Source organism: Oreochromis aureus, linkage group 12, assembly GCF_013358895.1.
Source record: "Oreochromis aureus strain Israel breed Guangdong linkage group 12, ZZ_aureus, whole genome shotgun sequence".
In the NCBI taxonomy this organism is placed as follows: Eukaryota; Metazoa; Chordata; class Actinopteri; order Cichliformes; family Cichlidae; genus Oreochromis; species Oreochromis aureus.
Genome location: NC_052953.1, coordinates 15,628,906 through 15,647,679, shown reverse-complemented (window position 1 = coordinate 15,647,679; position 18,774 = coordinate 15,628,906). Strand labels below are relative to the sequence as shown.

Below are 18,774 nucleotides of genomic sequence, written 5' to 3'. Positions count from 1 at the left end.
TATTTGGTTTCTCTCTCAGTCTGAGTGTCACGCCGAAAGTGGTCAGCGCTTTTCTATTTAACACACACACACACACACACACACACACACACACACACACACACACACACACACACACACACACACACACACACACAGACTGAAGGAAAGCGCTTGTTAAAGCTCACCTCGGCAGCGAGGGAGCGCGCGCGCCTCATCCAGCCTGTCCCATCACATCCCCTCCCACTCTCGCGCCGTCGATGTCTACCTCCCTCTCTCTCCCCCTCTGTCTCCACGGGATGGCTCTCATTAAATGCGGAAGTTTACACCCAGTTAAGCTGCTGCCGCCGCAACCAAGATGAGCGTTGGTGTGACAGTTGAGCTTTAGCGAAGCTGGAGGAGCGGTGCGTCGGAGAGAGCGACGGTGCCAAACCGCGAGAAAACACCAAAGCCACCAGCGACGCCGCCGCCGGACTGGACTTCAGACTCGCGTATGGCTTCTCTGGGCAGCGCAGATCGGCGGGCTTTCGCTCTGAAAATCAACAGGTAAATGTAAAGAAATTATAATATAGTACTGGGAGCACTGGTTTGACTTGGTTTGGTTTGGTTTGGTTTGGTTTGGTTTAATTTAGGAGTGAATGTGAAGTCTTACTTCCCCTCCAGGGAAATCCAGAGTGGAGCAGGCAGCCACATGTTGTGAATGTCAATGCTGCAGGTTGATTCACTGTGTCCCGGGGAAAAAAAGAGAAAAGAAGGCAGCCTGGAGGATTATAAACAGCCAACTTTACTGCAACTTTAAGTGCTCAGAGAATTTATGGCGGGTTATGATTAACTTGTGTTAAGCTTACAGTGGCAGCCATGTGGTCAGTCGGTCATGCATGAATTTGTTTATTTCTTGCTCTTTATTTACATACATGTCAGATTTGAGCAGCATGCTCAACTTTTATCACCAAGCTAAACGATTTGCACATTATTTATGTCACTTCCTCCTCGTGAGGATGCTGATTATATATATCTGCTGTTACTAATGTGACCATTTCCTGTATTTTTGGAGGGCTGACTAGCTCATAGAGCTTGTATAAATGACTAGGGATGTGGTCATAGTTCCTGCTGTGACACTTGAGCAGGTGTGCAGGAAGTATGTACATGGAAGTCTATTGTGTACCATGCCTCCTGTGCAGTAGGGTCATTTAACAAAAATACACTATTTATCTACTGTGATATGGTTCTGTAGGACCCCCTTTGAAATGGTAGATGAGGTCAGTTTGTGTGGATCAGTTTAACCCTGAAAAGGTGGTGAGGGGCAGAGTTGGTGGGAAGATAATTTTTTTGGGTCATATACAGCTTTTAGAAGTTTTCATATGTGTAACGCTTAAAGAGCCATATAGTATGACGTATTTTGTGGAAGATGAGCAAACTGGTTACACCAAATGTTTGATACTGTCGATTGATAAGTCACTTAGTCAGGAAAATCCATGCTCTTGTTTTTAATAGCCAGGAGGGATCATGACGACTTGCTGTGATGTGCTGAGCAGAGCTGAGCTCAGCTGCTAAGGGATGTGAGAGATCTTGGGTCACAGCCTGAATCCAATGATGAGCCAGCAGAGAGGCACTGATCAGTGGCTGCTGTACTGTAGCACCTTTTCATAGTAAAAGAGCAACGATGGAATAGATTAACACTCACTATGATTAGATTTAGGATATTCTGCTGCTATTCAATGTGACATGATAACCACATTGATTTATAACCCATATTATACTTAAGGGTTGTATCCTCCTGAAAGAATCTTATTGTTGTAGAGACTGAAGGCACTGATGCAGATACTTTAAATATCTGTTATTATGTTTGCTTTCAAGTGCTTGTAGTTAAAAGGGGGGGCACTGGGATTGAGTTGGTGCTGATGTCAGTATACAGACTAAACAGGTGCTCAATGCAAGTGAAAAAGAGAACAGCAAAGTCGATCATGGACATTGATAATGGTGGAAAATCGTTTGCATAATGAGGGGAAAATGCTTTTGAATGGATGGCAAGTAAATGCTGAAAACACTGATGAAGATTGAGCTCCTCATAGATTTGTGTTAAAAGTATCCTGGCTGCTAATCGAGTTGGCTTTAAAACCTGATAAGGAGTACAAACTACTGCTCTAATTGTGGCTACCATGACACTTAAAGTTGTTTGGACAATTGTTGGAGAAATTAAAGTTCAAATGCACTTGTTTGGAAAAGTGCAAGCTAACGTCAGATGTCAAAGGGGAAAAAACCTAGAGAGCCATGCAAGGCAACACAGTCCATACATAAGCAGCTCACATGAACAAAGAGGAACAGTTGTCACAAGATGAACCTGGTCTATGCTCTCTGCGCATAGTAAGCTGTAAGACCTGTTATTTTCCATGTCAACAAATCAAATCCATATTTACTGAGTTCTTGTATGTCCTGAGTTCAAGTATTTTATATATTAATTATGAAGACTTCCTTCCTTGGCACCTCTTATCGGGATGGAGTGCGAAGGAAATCCTGCAAACTGGGGACACTAAGTCACTCACTGGTTTTACTTCACTTTTTGCTAATGGCAGTTTAAAATCAGGAAATGTGTGTTTCTTCATAAGCATATAAAAAAGAGGAATGGAAAACTGCAGTGAAAATATGTCAGTCAAAAATATAACACGAGCTGAGTGTCCAGTTTTGTTGCGTAGACTCTAGGTAGCTGCCGGACATTTAATATTCTGAGATTGAATGTGATTGGACTGAAGAGCATATGGTAACAGGTGTGAGGACAGCTGTAGATGCTGGGCCTCTGTCTTTCAATACTCTTAAGTGAGGAGGGGGGATCTAGATTGAATTTCATCTGATTTCCTCTGGGTTTTTTAGCTAATGACATCTGTGAACCTGCCTGTCTGTTGGTGGGCCACTGAGTTAGGAGGCAGTGGAGTGTCAAAGAAAGCAGTTTCCTAGAAACTTTGGCTAAATGTGTGCAGATAAAGCAGTCAGACTAAGCTGGAAATTATAATTCCTTACAGCCAGTTTTTCTTGCTTTGAGCCTGCCTGTGACCTGAGCCTTGCTAAATGACTGCTGTGTTTGTGCGTGCCTCCCTTTGACAGGAAGCTGAGTCGTGATTGTGCTGATAGCACTAAGGCCCATTAAGTCTGGAGACATATGATAGTATGAGATGCACACTGGGGGCATCCCTTTGGTCTGCTTTCCTGCTCTTGTCATTTATACCACACTTCTGTCTGTTTTCCTGTGTTTCCTCCCCTGCTCAGATTAAGGAAAAAGACTCTGATAGGAGAGAGAGGGGTTTAAAGGTTCAAGGATCTACCTATGTCTTGCTAATATAGATAATTTTATGCTTGGTGGGAGTAATCATGATAAGACCTATAAATTTGCCATCTCTGGGGCTTATTGATCAGAGACGTTGCTGTGAGGAGGGGGGTAGAAGCAGACTCTGTCTGAGAAACACTTGGGTATTGATTTCTAAAAAGCTGGAAGGAATGCACCATATGCACACATGGCAAGTGGAGACCTGCAATGTATGACATAACAAAAAAGGGGCCTACTTCTTTGGGGTAAAGGGTTCTTGCTCTATAAGTAGGTGTGGTGTGGGGATTAACAGTATTTCCTCACAGCAAGACGGTCCTGGGTTTCCACCACCTGTCCTGTGTGGAGTTGGCATGTTCTCCCTATGCTTGTGAGGGTTCCCTTCAAACACCGGACCTCAGAACCACACAAGAATTACACAACTGTTGTGCCCACAGATAAGGAAATTCTCCCACAGCATGATCTAATATAACTATACAAAAGTCTTGAGCCAAGCCTCATTTTGCTAGGAAAATGGGGACAGTAATTTATTTAAGCTTAAGCTTAACAAGTCAATATTTAGTATGTCCACCTTTATTCTTCAACACAGCCTGAACTTACTTTAGCAAGCTTTCTTGCCATTTTGTTTAGCAGTCTTCGGGAAAAGTTCTTCAGGCTTCTTGAAGGACATTCGAAGCTCTTCTTTGGATGTTGTCTCTTATTCTGTTCTTTGTCAAGATTATCACACACTGCTTCAAAAATGTTGAGGTCTGGGCTCTGGGGAGGCCAATCCATGACTCAGAGTTTTCTATTTGTTTGGTATCATTGTCAAAGCTGATCAATCAAGCTGTCGCCACTCAGATGCTTCCCAGATGGTACTGCATGGTGAATCAAAATCTGATGGGGCTTTTCTGTGTTCATAATTCCATCAATTTTGACAAGATCTCTAACACCAGCTGAAATTCAGCCCCAAATCATGACAGAGCCTCCACCATGTTTTACAGACACTCACTGTTGTACATATTGTGCATATTAACAATTTGAACCACACCTTTTAAACCTAGAGTCATCACTTGGCCTTTTCTCCTTGTTTCCCTTCCTTAAGAATGACTTCTTGACTGCTGAATTTTATTTCCTATTACTCAAGGACTTAAACAGTTTTAAATGCTTTTTCTGTCATGCTTTTGAGAGATTCAACTAAAGAACTGGGAAAAAATTTGTTTTTTAGACAGGCTGTGAGTAATAAAGAGCCCAAAAGATACAATTTAAAATTGAGTCTTTCCTAAGTTGTCTATTATGTGAAGGCACAACTTAAGGTCTCTTGAGTTAGGTACGTTTTTATGTTTGAATGATTCATACATCAGTGTTAAATGGGTCAACAAATAAAACTTTCTGCTGAAAATATTCAGATACAAGAAATAGATTGAAAACTGGTGAAAAAGCAGATAATGTCCAAAGAAAAGGTTTAAAAGACCTTCAGAAAGCCTAGAGCTACTTTTCAAGACGACTTTCAAAAAAACTGCAAGAAAGTCTGCTTCCTTGGAAGCTAAATATAAAGAAAACAGAGGCAGCCCGAGACTTTTTACAGTACTTTCTAATTCCGCTGTGTCATCTGATAAAAGTAACCCATTGTTTACTGACCAATGAGGGGCGTACCTGACATCTTGTGTATATATTTAACCCACAAAGCAGTTTCAACAACGCCTGATGATTTACATCTGATAAATGATAAGATGTTTAGCCTTGCTGTCCAGTCTCAGTGTCTTTGAAAAGGAGATTCTTATTTTTTTCTTATGAACGCTGTAATTGTCATAGTGTGATAGTGAAAATAATGCTGACAATATCATAACAGCTGATCCATCAAGGAACATAAATGTCTAATAATTCAAGCATGTTATCATTCACCAATTTGTTGTCTAATAAGGTATGAACTAATCAACTGTGTTTATAATTGAAAAATATCAAAGCTGATTAATGATGGTAAGCTAGGGTATTATTGTAATTGGACTATTTCATCTGCACAGTATGACTTGTGAGGCATTTTAAGCCCTTTTACTAACAAATAACATGATTATGGTGCTGCATAGTGTGAGGCTTGTTGTGTCTTAGCACTGAGCCTGATCTCTCATCAGCAGTTCAACAGTGGCTTCATGTTGACTCCCGGGGAGCAGCTGTTTTGATAGTGCCATCCTCATCAGTGTTGATTAAATTTTCTAAAATTATCACTTGGGGGAAAGGCAAAGAAAACTACTGGTAATGATTGTCTTCAGGCTTTGTGTTCAGCTAGAAAAATGCTTTCTTAATAGTGATTCAAATGTCAAGTCCCCAAAAGCAGAATTTATGAGAATTTTTAATTGAGGTTTAGCGTGATCTAAAAAGCCCATAAGCATGTTTTATGTGTCCGTCAGTACCACTACAAACACACACAATAAGGTTACTCAAAGATATTAAGTTACATAGAAACTCAAACAATGTTTTCATATGCACTGTGGTAACCTGGTTATTGTAAAACTGAATATATATACAGTAATTCAGGCAATATAATGGTGAAGTCATAGGCTACTTTTAGATTAAAAAAAAAATATATATTTTAAATTATTTTTAAAGTTGCCACCTTGCTTTTTTGCTGCTTTTTATACTGCATTGTAGCTCAAATGGTTTCTATTTCATTTCTGCTTATAATTACACAATGAAATGTAGAGTAAAGGAGGTGTATGACCCCAGAGTTGCCAAAAATTATGCAAAATGATGACAAAATTAGCAGTGGTAAAAAAGTATTAGCCCCCTTTCTGATTTCTTAGTGTTTTGCATATTTGTCATACTTGTTTCAGATCATCTGTCGAACCAGCTTCCAGTTTGGATTTGGGACACAGACACCGTCTCTACTTTTAAGATTAGGCTTATCAAAAAAACTCTCCTCTTTGATAAAGCATATAGTTAGGGCTGGATCGACTGACTCTGAATCCTTCCTTAGTTATGCTGCAATAGGCGTAGGCTCCTGGGGAATTTCCATGATGCATTGAGTGTTTCTTCTTCAGTCACCTTTCTCGCTCAGTATGTGTTAATAGACCTCTCTCCATTGAATCGTAGGTGTTATTAATCTCTGGATCTCTTCCACAGCATGTCTTTTGTCCTGTCTTCCTCCTCTCCCACCAACTGATTGCGGCAGATGGCCGCCCCTCCCTGAGCCTGGTTCTGCCGGAGGTTTCTTCCTGTTAAAAGGGAGTTTTTCCTTCCCACTGTCGCCAAAGTGCTTGCTCATATGATTGTTGGGTTTTTCTCTGTCTGTATTATTATTGTAGGGTCTGCCTTAAATACTGTAAATAAAATTGAATTGAAATTGAGTTGAAACAAATTTTAGACAAAGATGGCCAGAGTAAGTACAAAATGCAGTTTTTAAATGATGATTTAATTAAGGGAGAAAAGTTATCCAAACCTACCTGGTCTTGTGTGAAAAAGTAACTCCCGCTCTTGTTAAATCATGAATTTGATTAACCACATTTTTGTAAGGCTGAGTTTCCCTAAACACACTCAGGCCTGATTACTGGCAGACCTGCTGAATCAAGAAATCGCTTAAAGAGAACCTGTCTGACAAAGTGAAACAAGCTAAAAGATCTTGAAAAGCAACACATCATGCCACGATCTGAAGAAAGACCTGAGAAACAAAGTCACTCTCTATCAGTCTGGAAAGAGTTACAAATCAGTTTCTAAAACTTTGAGACTCAATTGAACCAAAGTGAGAGCCATTATACACAAATGGAGTAAACTTGGCAGAGTGGTGAAGCTTTTTCCAGGAGTGACCGGCCTACCAAAATTACTCCAAGACCATGACGACTCATCCAGGAGGTTGCAAAAGAACCCAGAATGACATCAGAGAACCGCAGGCTTCACATATCTGTTAAGGTCAGAGTTCATAGTTCCACAATTTACCAAAAAAAAAAAAAGAGAGAGAGACTGAGGAAAAATGGCTTCCAAGACGCAAAACATTGCTGAGCAAAAGGAACACAAAGGCTTGTTTCACATTTGACAAAAAAAAAGCAGAACTTTGTGGAAGGTTTGAGGAAAGGAACATCATACCAAAAGTAAAATATGGTGCTGGTGGTGTGATGGTCTGGGGCTGTGTTGCTGCGTCAGTACCTGGAAGACTTGCTGAATTCTGCTGTCTACCAAAACATCCTGAAGGAGAATGTCTGGCCATCTGTTTGTGACCTCAAGCTGAAGCGCACTTGGGTTCTGCAGCAGGATCCAAGACAAACCACCAAGTCCACCTCTGAACAGCTTAAGAAAAAGAAATTAAAGACTTTGGAGTGGCCTAGTCAAAGTCCTGACCTGAATCTGATTGAGATGCTGTGGCATGACCTTAAAAAGGCAGTCCACGCTCGAAAACCTTCCAATGTGGCTGAATTACAACAATTCTGCAAAGATGAGTGGGCTAAATTTCCTCCACAGCTCTGTAAAAGACTCATTGCCAGTTATTGCAAACGCTTGATTGCAGTTGTTGTTGTTAAGGGTAGCCCAACCAGCGATTAGGTTTAGGGGGCAATCACTTTTTTCCACACAGGCCCATGTATTGTTTGATGATCTGAAACATTTAAGAGTGACAAACATACAAAAAAGAGGAAATCAGGAAGGGGCAAACACTTTTTCACACCACTGTAGGTGTGTGATGTCTCCAAGAGTGGATTAAATAGGAAATGGTGAAAGATTAAACATTGGAGTGATTTTTGGACATGTTTTTGCATGCTTTTGATTCCTGGCATCCACAAATTCATCCCAGTAGGAGCTAGGCACCTTACATGATGGTGGTGGCTGAGAGTTTGTGTGAGTAGGTGAATGAAAACGTATTGTAAAGATCTAGCTAAGGTTAAAAGTAGGTATATACAGTAATGTGGAAAGGTCTTGAATCAGCCTTTAGTTCTTTAAACTTTACTAGGAAAATGGGAAATGGGTGCAGAGGTTTATTGAAACATCTGCAAATAAACATATTGTACAATTCTAAGAACTTGGAAAGTCAATATTTGGTATGACCATCTTTGCTGCCTGTTGTTCCGTTCTCAGCCATCATCACTGCTTCAGTAATGTTGAGGTTTGGGCTCTGATCGAGTAATACATATATTTGTCCCTATGGGGAAATTGGCTTGCAGTGGAAGTCAGACATTTGTACACACCACATAAAAATAATCACATCAACATAAGCACACAATATGCAGACACTTTCACTCTTGTTGCATCTTAGGGCAGATTTTGGCCACACTAATTTAGCAACCTACATTGGTATCAAAAAAATTAAGCTGTTGCCAATCAGATGCTTCCCTGTTGGTATTGCACGGTGGATCAAATCTGATGGTGCTTTTCTGAGTTCATAATCCCAATAATTTTGACAAGATCTCACACCATTAGCTGAAATGCACAAACCATGACAGAGTCTGCACTGTATTATACAGATGGCTCTACTTTTTTCCTCACCTCCTCTGTACATACTGACAATGACTTTAACCAAAAGTCATTATTATGCATTCAGAACTTTATAAAAACCTGTCATCACTGATTGTCAGTCACTTTTCCACTGAGACTATTTCTGATGGCGCGTCGGCTTCATCAGATATAGTCTGAGTCCTATTAAAGACATGAATTTTAGATACTGTTCATCTGTTGTAGTTTTATGTCTGCCACATTTGTCCTCCAATTGTCTAGTTTCCTCAATTCCTTTTAAGAGTACAGTGCACACCATACTGATATGCCAGGTTTTTAGCTAATGGATATTTGAGAACCATGTTGTTAGTAAGAAAATACCTTTTTTTTTGCCCGTCAAACTCTATTATTTATTTATTTTTTGGCATTTTCATAGATTCCACAAAAAAATGGGCAAAAATGATGTGTTTGTATGATCGGCTGCTAGTGACAAAGTGTCTAAAGATGATCTAGTGTCTGGTTACTGTTTTAGGGCAAGACATAAGAGCACAGTGGAAGTTTGGCAGTACCACTGTTGGTATTCTCAGAGATCTCAGACTTGCAGTTCTGTATGAGAAGCTGGTTTAAACCAAAGCTATTTCAGTACTTTTCTTTACTCAGCAGGATCTGATAGATTTGATGAAAGGTCCTACAGTGAACATTTTTTGCTCTTAGAGTCTTGACTTTTATTCAACCCTGTTCATGAACTTTGCAGTGCTTCTAGTACCAAATATTTGTCCCTTTTTGAAGTTTTGTCTCTGGGTTGATCCACGAAAAGCCATTCTTTTTTCCAGGAATTGTGTCTTTATGACTTCTTACTAAAACCACAATCAGATACCAGTTTTTGCTAGATCAGTGATGCAAGCTGTTTTTGGTGTTATTTTGCTTAAATGACCAAAATCCAAAGCTCTGTTTTTGTCTTTCCTAACAAAAGCAGCTTTGGTTTTATGTAGCAAAGGATGCCAAGACACATCACCACTGAAGAGAGACACAGATGCTGTCTGCTGTGTCAAGCTGTTTGTGTAGTGGTAAAAAAAAAATGCCTGCTTGGATCTGAATACTGTTTTACTTGCCTTGTCTTTTTATAGATGGGCACTTAATCTGTATCAGTGAATGCGTAGTAGCACATGGAACCATGTGCATATATTAGCTATACTTTATGTACAGTATGTGTTATTAGGTTGTATGAGCTAGAAAGTACCAATGGAAGATGTGTAGAAATGGCACAAGTTAGAGTGGTTAAGGCCATGTTTTTATAAAGTGTCATGTAATGAGAAGGGTTATTACAGAGTTTATATCGTCTTGGGTATAAACTCAATACACCCACCAGACAATCTGCTTTTGGACAAAAAAGCCTTAGCCTTATTGGATTTTATTAGGGCCCGAGCACAAAAGTGCGAAGGCCCTATTGTATCTGCTCTGTTTCTTATTGTTATTATTATTATTATTATTATTATTATTATTATTATTATTATTATTATTATTTCGGCAAATGAATCGGCCTTTTGAGGGCCTAAACATGCTCGAAAACTCATGAAATTTTGCAGACGCGTCAGGTCTGGTGAAAATTTACGTATTTTAATGTCCGTGAGACATGTCCAGGGAAAATTGGCTCAGTAGCGCCACCTAGAAAAATGAGAAACGCGAGCCCCGAGATGGGTATGACCTACATGTATAAAACTCGGAACACATATCTAGCGTTCGGAGACGCACATAAAAGTCTATTATGGCCATGTCCTAAACCCAACAGGAAGTCCGCCATTTGGAAGTGAAGTTGACATTTTGGCTCTAATTTTGCCATTTCCATGCCTCGAACTTTTGCGAACTCCTCATTGGAATTTCATCGTCCAAGCTTCATATTTGGTCAGTGTCAACTACACACCTGGGCCATGTTAAATTGCGGAGCTTTTGAGTTTTCGGGTTACTGTGAGGCCGTGGCGCCACGGCGAATTTCGATGACTCGCCATGAAAATCTTATTGCCTCTCGTTCTGTCATACATTGTCCGACCTTGACCAAAGTGGACACATATGATAAGGCTCCACCCCTGAACATATTTCAACTGCCATATTTGACACCAGGGACAGCGCCACCTAGTGGGAACAGGAAATGTCATGTTTTACACTTTGGGGTACAGTATTGTAATGGGTGACATCTGCAGCCTCAAATTTCTCCAGGAAAGCCTTAAGGAGTTGGTCTTGGGTTACAGAGAAAACTGTGAGTTTTCGCTGAAGGGTGTGACCCCAGCAGCATGGCGAACATTGAGGTCTCGCCATGAAGAAACAAATTAGTGTAACTCAATGAAATCCAATCTGATCAGTACCAGATTTTACAGGGATGATGTCAGACCCGCCCTGAACAGATTGATATGCCCATTGTCAGGAATACGTAGAGCGCCACCTAGTGGCACCAGGAAATGTCATGTCTTTCATTTTGTTGTACTGATTTTCACAGGTTCATCGTGGCCACCTCAAAAGCGGTGAATATCACCATCAGTCCCTCTTGATGCTTCAGTGAGAAAATTGTGACTATAAACTGAACGGCGCACCCTGGTGGCAGCGCAGTTCACCATGAAAGATGAAGTGGCTTTTGAGGGACTTGAAAAGTTTAAAAGTCTTGAAATTTGGCGCACACCTCTAATGTGATGAGGGATTTCTTTTTATATGTTCATTTTCCTTGAACAGCGCAAAATGGCTCCACAGCGCCCCCTACAAAATTTCAAAACAACAGCCCCTGCTCTGTGTTTTATGTATGAGTTTGAAACCTGGCAAGCTTATTGGAGATATCAAGATGTACAAAAAGTCTCTTGGAGCAATATCCCAAATCCAACAGGAAGTCAGCCATTTTAAAATTAATGTGTAAATTTGGCGACATTTTCCCTCTTTTCAGGCCTCATACTTTGACGAACTCCTCCAAGGGATTTCATTAGATTTACGCGATCTCCTGTGTGTGGAATCTAAAGACCTTTGTGATGTTAAATTGCGAAGCTTTTTACGTTCAGGGAAACGGGGTGGTCATGGCGGCACGTGGAGTTTCACTCACTCGCCAAAAAGCAGTAACCTGCTGTCGCTCAAAAACACAATGTCCAATCTCTCCCAAAGTTCGCAGGCGTGATGAGACTCGAGCTCGGAAATGTTTGTTATGCCATTTGTCAGCAATGGTTAGAGCGCCACCTAGTGGGACGACTATAATAATGGTTGAATGAGATGAAATTTTAGCTGGTGGTTAAATGCATGAATTCCATCAATGTGACATCAGATCGGAAGCGCTGGTTTTAGGTGTTGGGCTTGGCTCGACGCGCCGGGGGTGCGAGGGCCCTCATATCGCTGCTTGCAGCTTTAATTAGTTTTGTATTGTTAGTGCTTCACAGTCATGAAAATCTCAACAGTGTCTCATTCTGATTTCAAAGAGAAAACATGACAGAAGAAGAGGCATTTGAGGTGGGTGATTTCTTTTTGTGTGTGTGTCACTTAGATCTCTACAAAGAGCTTTTTTTTTTTAAAGCTTATTATACTGCAGCCCCTTTTAAACCCCATCTGTGTATGCAGTTCTGACACATTACATAATAAAAACTGTAACCTGGCACATTCCCTTTAAGGAGAGCGAACAGAGATTAGTTTATTGATATGGAGGTACAGGGTAAAGGTGTGTATGCGAGAGTCCTCCACAACCAGTGTCCACCATGTTATCTTGCGAGGGACAAACATACTGCTCTACACTTGTTCAATAGATAGCACCATATGATTGTGTGCGTATACTGAGCAGACATGAGGTGTGAGCGTTGTTATGATATGTGTGTGTAACTTTGTAGGCTATAATCAGGCCGCAGCTGTATTTTGACTTGCATAGTGGTTTAAAATATATTTTAAACCATGAATGCAAAGCTTTTTTTGCATTTCATTGATGTTGCTAATCTGGTCAATTGATCAGCTGTACCTGTTCGTGTGGGTGTGTGTCCTCTAATCTGCCTCGTATGATTGTTTTACAAGCTTATTGCCGCAATATGTGTTTGTTTTTTAATGTACACAATTATTTTTTTTACTTATTGTGCAGCACCACTTTCTTAAAACTCTGTTTTAATGACTGTGAGCAGCTAGCTATAGCTTTAAATAAAAATGCTGCTGCAGTGCTGGACTTTGGCCTTTGTGTAAATTTGTATACTGTTTTCCCACCCATGCCGTGACCTTTTCTGGCATTCAGTTATTTTATTGACTCAGCATATTATGTGATTTAGAGGGGGAGGAGAACGTGTTATAAACAGCATGACTGAAGCAGGCTGGCTCAAGTATAGTAAACACATTCATAATCATAGTATGTCATGTTGTTAGCTCAGTACAATTCAAAAGTCTTAATCCGCCCCTTATTTCCAAGCAGCCAGACTTTCTTGTAACTTTTAAAGTGATCTTGAGCAATAGTTCTCCAGGCTGTCCAAGTTTTTTTTTTTGGTTGGACATTGTCTGGTTTTGCAGTCATTTTTAGTCTAGTGCTTCCACCTGATGATTTTCAGTGGGATGGTGATGGGGGGAAAAAAAGGGATGAACCAGATGAATCACAAATTAATTTAGTTTTTGCGTTGCTTGGCATATTGTGCATCGCCTCCTTAAAATATTTGGGGAAAGTGGACAAGTGGAGGACAAAAGAAGAAGTGGCAGGCCTAGGGGAAAATACCTGCAGCAGATGAACAGTATCTGAAAGTCATTCCTTTAAGAAATGGGAAAAAATCTAGTAAAGATCTCAAAGAGGGCCTGAGAGATGCCTCTGTCATGGTTTGGAGTTGCTTTTCAGCCACGGTGTTGGGGGTGGAATTATGAATACAGAAAAGTACCATCAGATTTTGATCCATCATGTAATGCCATCTTGAAAGTATATGATTGGCAACAACTTCATTTTTGATCACAATGAAATGCATTGCCAGTATAGTAAAAGCATACATGGATAGAAAAATACACAATAGAACATCATCAGTCATGGATTGGCCTCCCCAATGCCGAGACATCAACATTATTGAGTAAAGGTTTTCATGCCAAGTATTGATTTTTAAGCTTATTAGAACTGTACAAGCTCTGATTTTGCCTTGTGTACTGTATTTACATGCATGTTTATGTGTTTCAGTACATCCCTGCACCGATTTTGCATTTTCTGAGGAAATATAAAGAAATGGGGCTTGGCTCAAGCCTTTTGCACAATACTGTGTTGTTAGTATTCATATTATGCCAGTTTGTTTTTAAGCTTTGAAAATTCTACTTGTTTTGTAATTCTTTTCCATATTTCCATGAAAGTGCTCATCAGATTGTGCATGCTCCATGATTCTGTAGCTTCAGTGGTTTTGACATACTGGCATTCCTTTACAGCATTTGCTATTAGTTTGCGGTGATAATTAGTAACAGCGATGTTGTAACAATGGCCAAGGGGACTAAGTGAACCCGTGAGACTGACCACAGGCGAAGCAGTCGGGAATGTGACCCATTTGCTCAAGTCTTTGCCCTCTAACGCTTCCCTGTGCGTCAGTGTTACAATAAACTCTTTCTGACGCTTGCATATGCAACAATACACAGAAAATTGAGTAAATTTAACAGAAGACACACACGAGAAAACTTAAAAGTGAAAATGCTTACACACACACACAGACTGGGGTTTAGTTACTGAGCTGCTATTGCACAGATTTGGGTGGGGCTCCAGTGATATGGTGGATTAATCAGAAATAAGTAACTAGTGTATTAGTGGCAGTATCATGGAGATGGAATGTGTGGAAAAAATCGGGGCACTGTTCTCCCTTCTTATTGGTAAAAGCTACAGGCAATCACAAACACAAACACCATCTACCCAACATATTTGAATAGCACTCCATTCTTGTGTCATGTTGATTTCCTGCTTGGTCTGACCCTTACAGCGGGACACCATATCATTCAACGCAAGCATGACAAAGCCTTTACACAGCCAGCAGCGGTGGGCTTCTGTAGAGAGTGAACAATAGTTGAATAGAAACACCATGGCTGGCCAATTCAAATGAATTCGACTAAGAACAATTGCGGAATTGGTGCTGTTGCATCTGTCATTAAGATACACTATGTGTGCATGTGGTTGGAATTATACACAGAAGATGAGGTTGTAGAGTTTTTAATGCTTGTTTTAAAGCAAACATTCCCTTTAAAATAGCACAAAAATATGATACTCACTATGAATCTCATGAACACAAAACCTTATGAATCTGTGTTTTCTAACATTTTGTTTCAGGAACTCTTCTGCAGAGATCAGAAAACACTTTAGTGGGAACCATGGCTTGCATCACAGCCGAACCAACTCTAACGCTTCGGCCACAGTGTGGCTTACTGTGGTGAGTTTCCTTCTGTTAAAAGAATTCTTTTGCTTTTGGAGTTTAGTCTTTTGTTTTATTCAGCAGGAAATTGTCACATTATCCAGATTTGAAATGCAGGCAGGTCTCAGGAAAGGAATGTAAGCAATACGAAAAAATTTTTTAAGTATTTTTTCCCAGTTATGCTCATATTTCCTTATTCAAATGCGTAACGTGTTAAGGGTGCTGTAATATTACATCTATATATTATTACTTCCCTTGTACCAGAGCAGTAGTGATGAAATCCTAGTTGAAGGGGGGAAAAATCATGCTGTGACTAAAACATCAGTGGAGTGGCTTCCTCTAATGCTGCTTTAGTGTTTCTGCTTATACCACTGGAGAGTTATAAGTGTATCATTTTCACATCCTGCCTTTGCTGTCATTAGCTCTGGGAATGTCTGACTCAGTGTGGTGTCTCACCTTGAAGATTATGCTTTGAATCCTGAAACAGTTCCTCTACGGCATGAGCTGCTGCTTTTGCAAAGAGAGCTGCCTGCATAGCCATTTAGCCCGGCCTGACGCTGCTCTTTGGCTTAACATGCGTTGAAAAACGTAGCAGATACTGAAAAGACTTGAATGTCATTATGGCAGGTTGTTTTCTACTCTCCTCATTTGAAGCGTGACAGAGAACGATCCCTGCCCTCCAATGCCTACAGACAGAATGATGCACAGTAATCCTTTGCAGGGATTTGCTCCCACTGCACTCTCTCTGTAGTACCCTCTGAACCTCTGTCTCTGCCTCCCAGCTTTATATGTTCTGCTCTCAGTCTTCTCGCTTTTCTTCTATTTCTGTCTTTTCCTCGCATCTTTTCTTCTGTGTCACCCTACATTTCTCTCATGTAAAGTTCTCTAAAGCTTGCAGTTGTTAAGTCTTGTGACATATATTTGTGTTTGAGTGACAGAGCTTAAACCCTTCAATAATGTTTTTTTTGGGCTGTTTTTATTTATTTTATTTTTTTTAGTAATGATCCTTGAGCTTTTTGGCTGACAGGTCTTGAGGAGAAGTACTTGAGCCAGCTGTCCCAACCCAGCTTGTAGCATGCAGCATGGTTAATCTCTAACCTGCTTGAGAAATGGGTCAGTGCTTTGGGTACTGACAGGCACTGGGATGGGCGCTGCCTACCTTGCAGCTTACCCAGGCAAATCTTCAATATGTCCGGATTTGGGATGCGGGAGAGGGTTTTTAATACTATAATCTCTGGGATGATAGTTTTACATTATTCAGCAGTCCCGTCTAGCACAGGGATGAGGGAGGGGTGCTTGTTGCTGCAGTTGTGATGCGGATCACTACATTAATATTGACTGAACCTGAAATTCAAACTGTTGCCTGGTCAGAGACATTAACAAAAATAAAAGCTTGCAGTCTGTGTGTGTGTGTGAGTGTGTGAGCAGCATGCACATGTGCGTATCTGTAGTTTCTGTTCCTGTCTGTTGAAACACCAGTTGATGGAGGGACGCCTTGCTGATGTCACTTCCTTCAATGTTTTGTGGTTTTGTCCCTTTCAGCTGAGAACTGTAATGTCTAAAACTGATGTCTAAACTTTTTGTGGGTCTCTAAAAAGTCAGGCTCCAATTAAAGCATTGACTCTGTGGCTTCTGATTTATTTTTGCTAATGCTGATGCTTTCCTTTTAGCTTCTAGGTTTATGAAGCCCACTTTAAAGGGGTTCTGTGCATTGCACTGTGGCTTAGTTTCACTGAAAAGAACTGAGCGCCAGTAGGTACACAGTGTAGGTTCCCCATATCCGGAGTGCGCCATTTTGTACACTTCCTTTTTATGGTGTTCAGTTTTCAGCAGGGTAAGTTTGCGATGTCGGCTTGAGCTCAGTCTTTTTGACAGACTAGAGTGAGATTTTGCTCACATATCTTCTGTCATGTTTGCTGTAGCTTTATTTTCTCTTGGGTTCTTTACATCTGTTACTTTTTATCTGTGTTCCTCCTGTATTTCGACAGCAGTAATGTGCTTTTAAAATTGGTCATTTTTACATGAAAATGCTGTACAAACTGTAATTGGTAGAACATTTGTTTTTTTTTTAAAAAAAGCTTGTCTTATTTAATGATTTATGCACATTCTTCACTGAGTTTTGTCACATCTTCCAACCGTTCATGCTTTTCACTGCAATTATTGCACCTGTGAGCAAGTTTGTCAAAAACGTCTGGTGGCTGTTGGCTTTGCAAGGAAAGATGGATTCTTGCTGGCACCTCTGATGACTCCACAGAGCAGCAGGCACTGATCAGAGGCATGCATAGATTTGCATTCATTTGTTTTTGTTAGCCTCCATACCAAACAAGAAAAAGAGGCCATGTTACAATGATTCTTTGAACTTTGAGGCATGCAGCCAGAGAAATGCACATGGAGTAAGATGAAGTTTGCTACTATAATGGCACTACTGAGGTTCTCCTCTGTAGAGAGGAGGAGTTAGTGTTTCCTTCTGGCTGTCTGTGTATTCTTTTGTCATGTGTTGCATGCTAAGCATTAATAATCGGCCGTGTGCAACAACATGCTCGTCGTTGCTTAGTGGAGGAAAAATATCCCTTAGGGTGGGTTGATGTGCAAAAACATGTCTGAAGGCAAATGGAATTTGCACAGCTTTTAAAAGTTAAGCACAGCAGTGACTCGTGTTTTTCTGCAGGTATTTCCACCTCTTGTGTGTATACATACTATCTCACTGTCTAATGCCAGTGGCTGGTTTGACTCCTTGTTTCCTGTCTGTCACCTGAAGACACACTTTCTCTCAGTTTTTTACAGGCTATCTGTATTTTACCTGTATGGGACACTCCACGTGACTGAAAGCTGAAATATTCTTCTAAAAAGCGTCTGACTGCTCTAGTTCAAATGCATGCTATTAATACTTTTTACTGTATCTCTTAGGATGGCTTCCTTTTATTGTTCATCAGTTTGGGGTTTTTTTTTCTTTTTAGTAATTTTTCATTATGACATTGAGTCCATTTCCATGGCACAGATTAAGCCCAGTCACTAAAAATATTTCAAAAAAAAAAAAAAAAAAAAAAAAAAAAAAAAAAAAAAGGCTAGGCTACGTCTAGGACTACGCTTAATATTGGTCTGGAAAATGTAGCCATTATAGGATACGGTTCTAAACTTTTGTCCTACCTCAGCTAACCCCTGCAGATTATCAGATTGGAGGTCTGCCCAGTTTGCTGTAGTGACACCTGCTCCATGCAGGTTCCTTTTTTTTGTTTTTTTGTTTTTAAATTTTTTTTTAACAACCACAGTCAGCCATGCACAATAAAAAAGGATGTGTGGTGCGCTATCTCATCGGTTGTGCTCTTTTTCTTTTTTTTTTCCTTTTAGTACACTTTCTAATGATTATAAAACCTCATCTGTGTCCGAGTAGGGATTTGTTAAAAGGCTTAAATATGAAACTTTCAACCCATTTATATTGTACTTTGAAACCACTACAGCTTTGCTTTTGTGATGATCTGATGTAGTAGAGATGGAGTTACAGTTTCTGTCTAAAAATAGGATTTAAAAAAACACACACAAACAGCTTGAATGCCAGCTTGTTCCGGTTTCCACTTATGTAAGTCCCTGTGTCTTTTGTTCTCAGACAGGTATGAGGTATTAGAAAATATTCATGATTCAACATGTTTGGTTATGCTTCCCTTTTTTCTTCTCTGTAGTGTGTCTGAATTTGATGAATGGCTGTATAAACTGTAAAATGAAAAGTATTTGGTTTTC

The 18,774-nt window shown here is 40.2% G+C and overlaps 1 protein-coding gene across 5 annotated transcripts in view; it reads left to right on the top strand.

The window, feature by feature from the left end:
- The first annotated feature begins 216 nt into the window (after window positions 1–216).
- The window catches only part of dock8 (dedicator of cytokinesis 8), a 58,867-nt gene continuing 40,309 nt past the window's right edge, over window positions 217–18,774 (top strand). For 3 of the 5 annotated variants that reach the window (XM_031728197.2, XM_031728198.2, XM_031728196.2), the window contains exons 1-2: window positions 217–525; window positions 14,958–15,057. In XM_031728197.2, coding sequence (XP_031584057.1) covers window positions 473–525; window positions 14,958–15,057 — 153 coding nt within the window. In that variant the 5' untranslated portion in view covers window positions 217–472. Of the gene's footprint in view, window positions 526–14,957; window positions 15,058–16,734; window positions 16,874–18,774 lie in introns of those variants that run through there. The other 2 variants (XM_031728200.2, XM_039620613.1) reach the window with 2 other exon arrangements.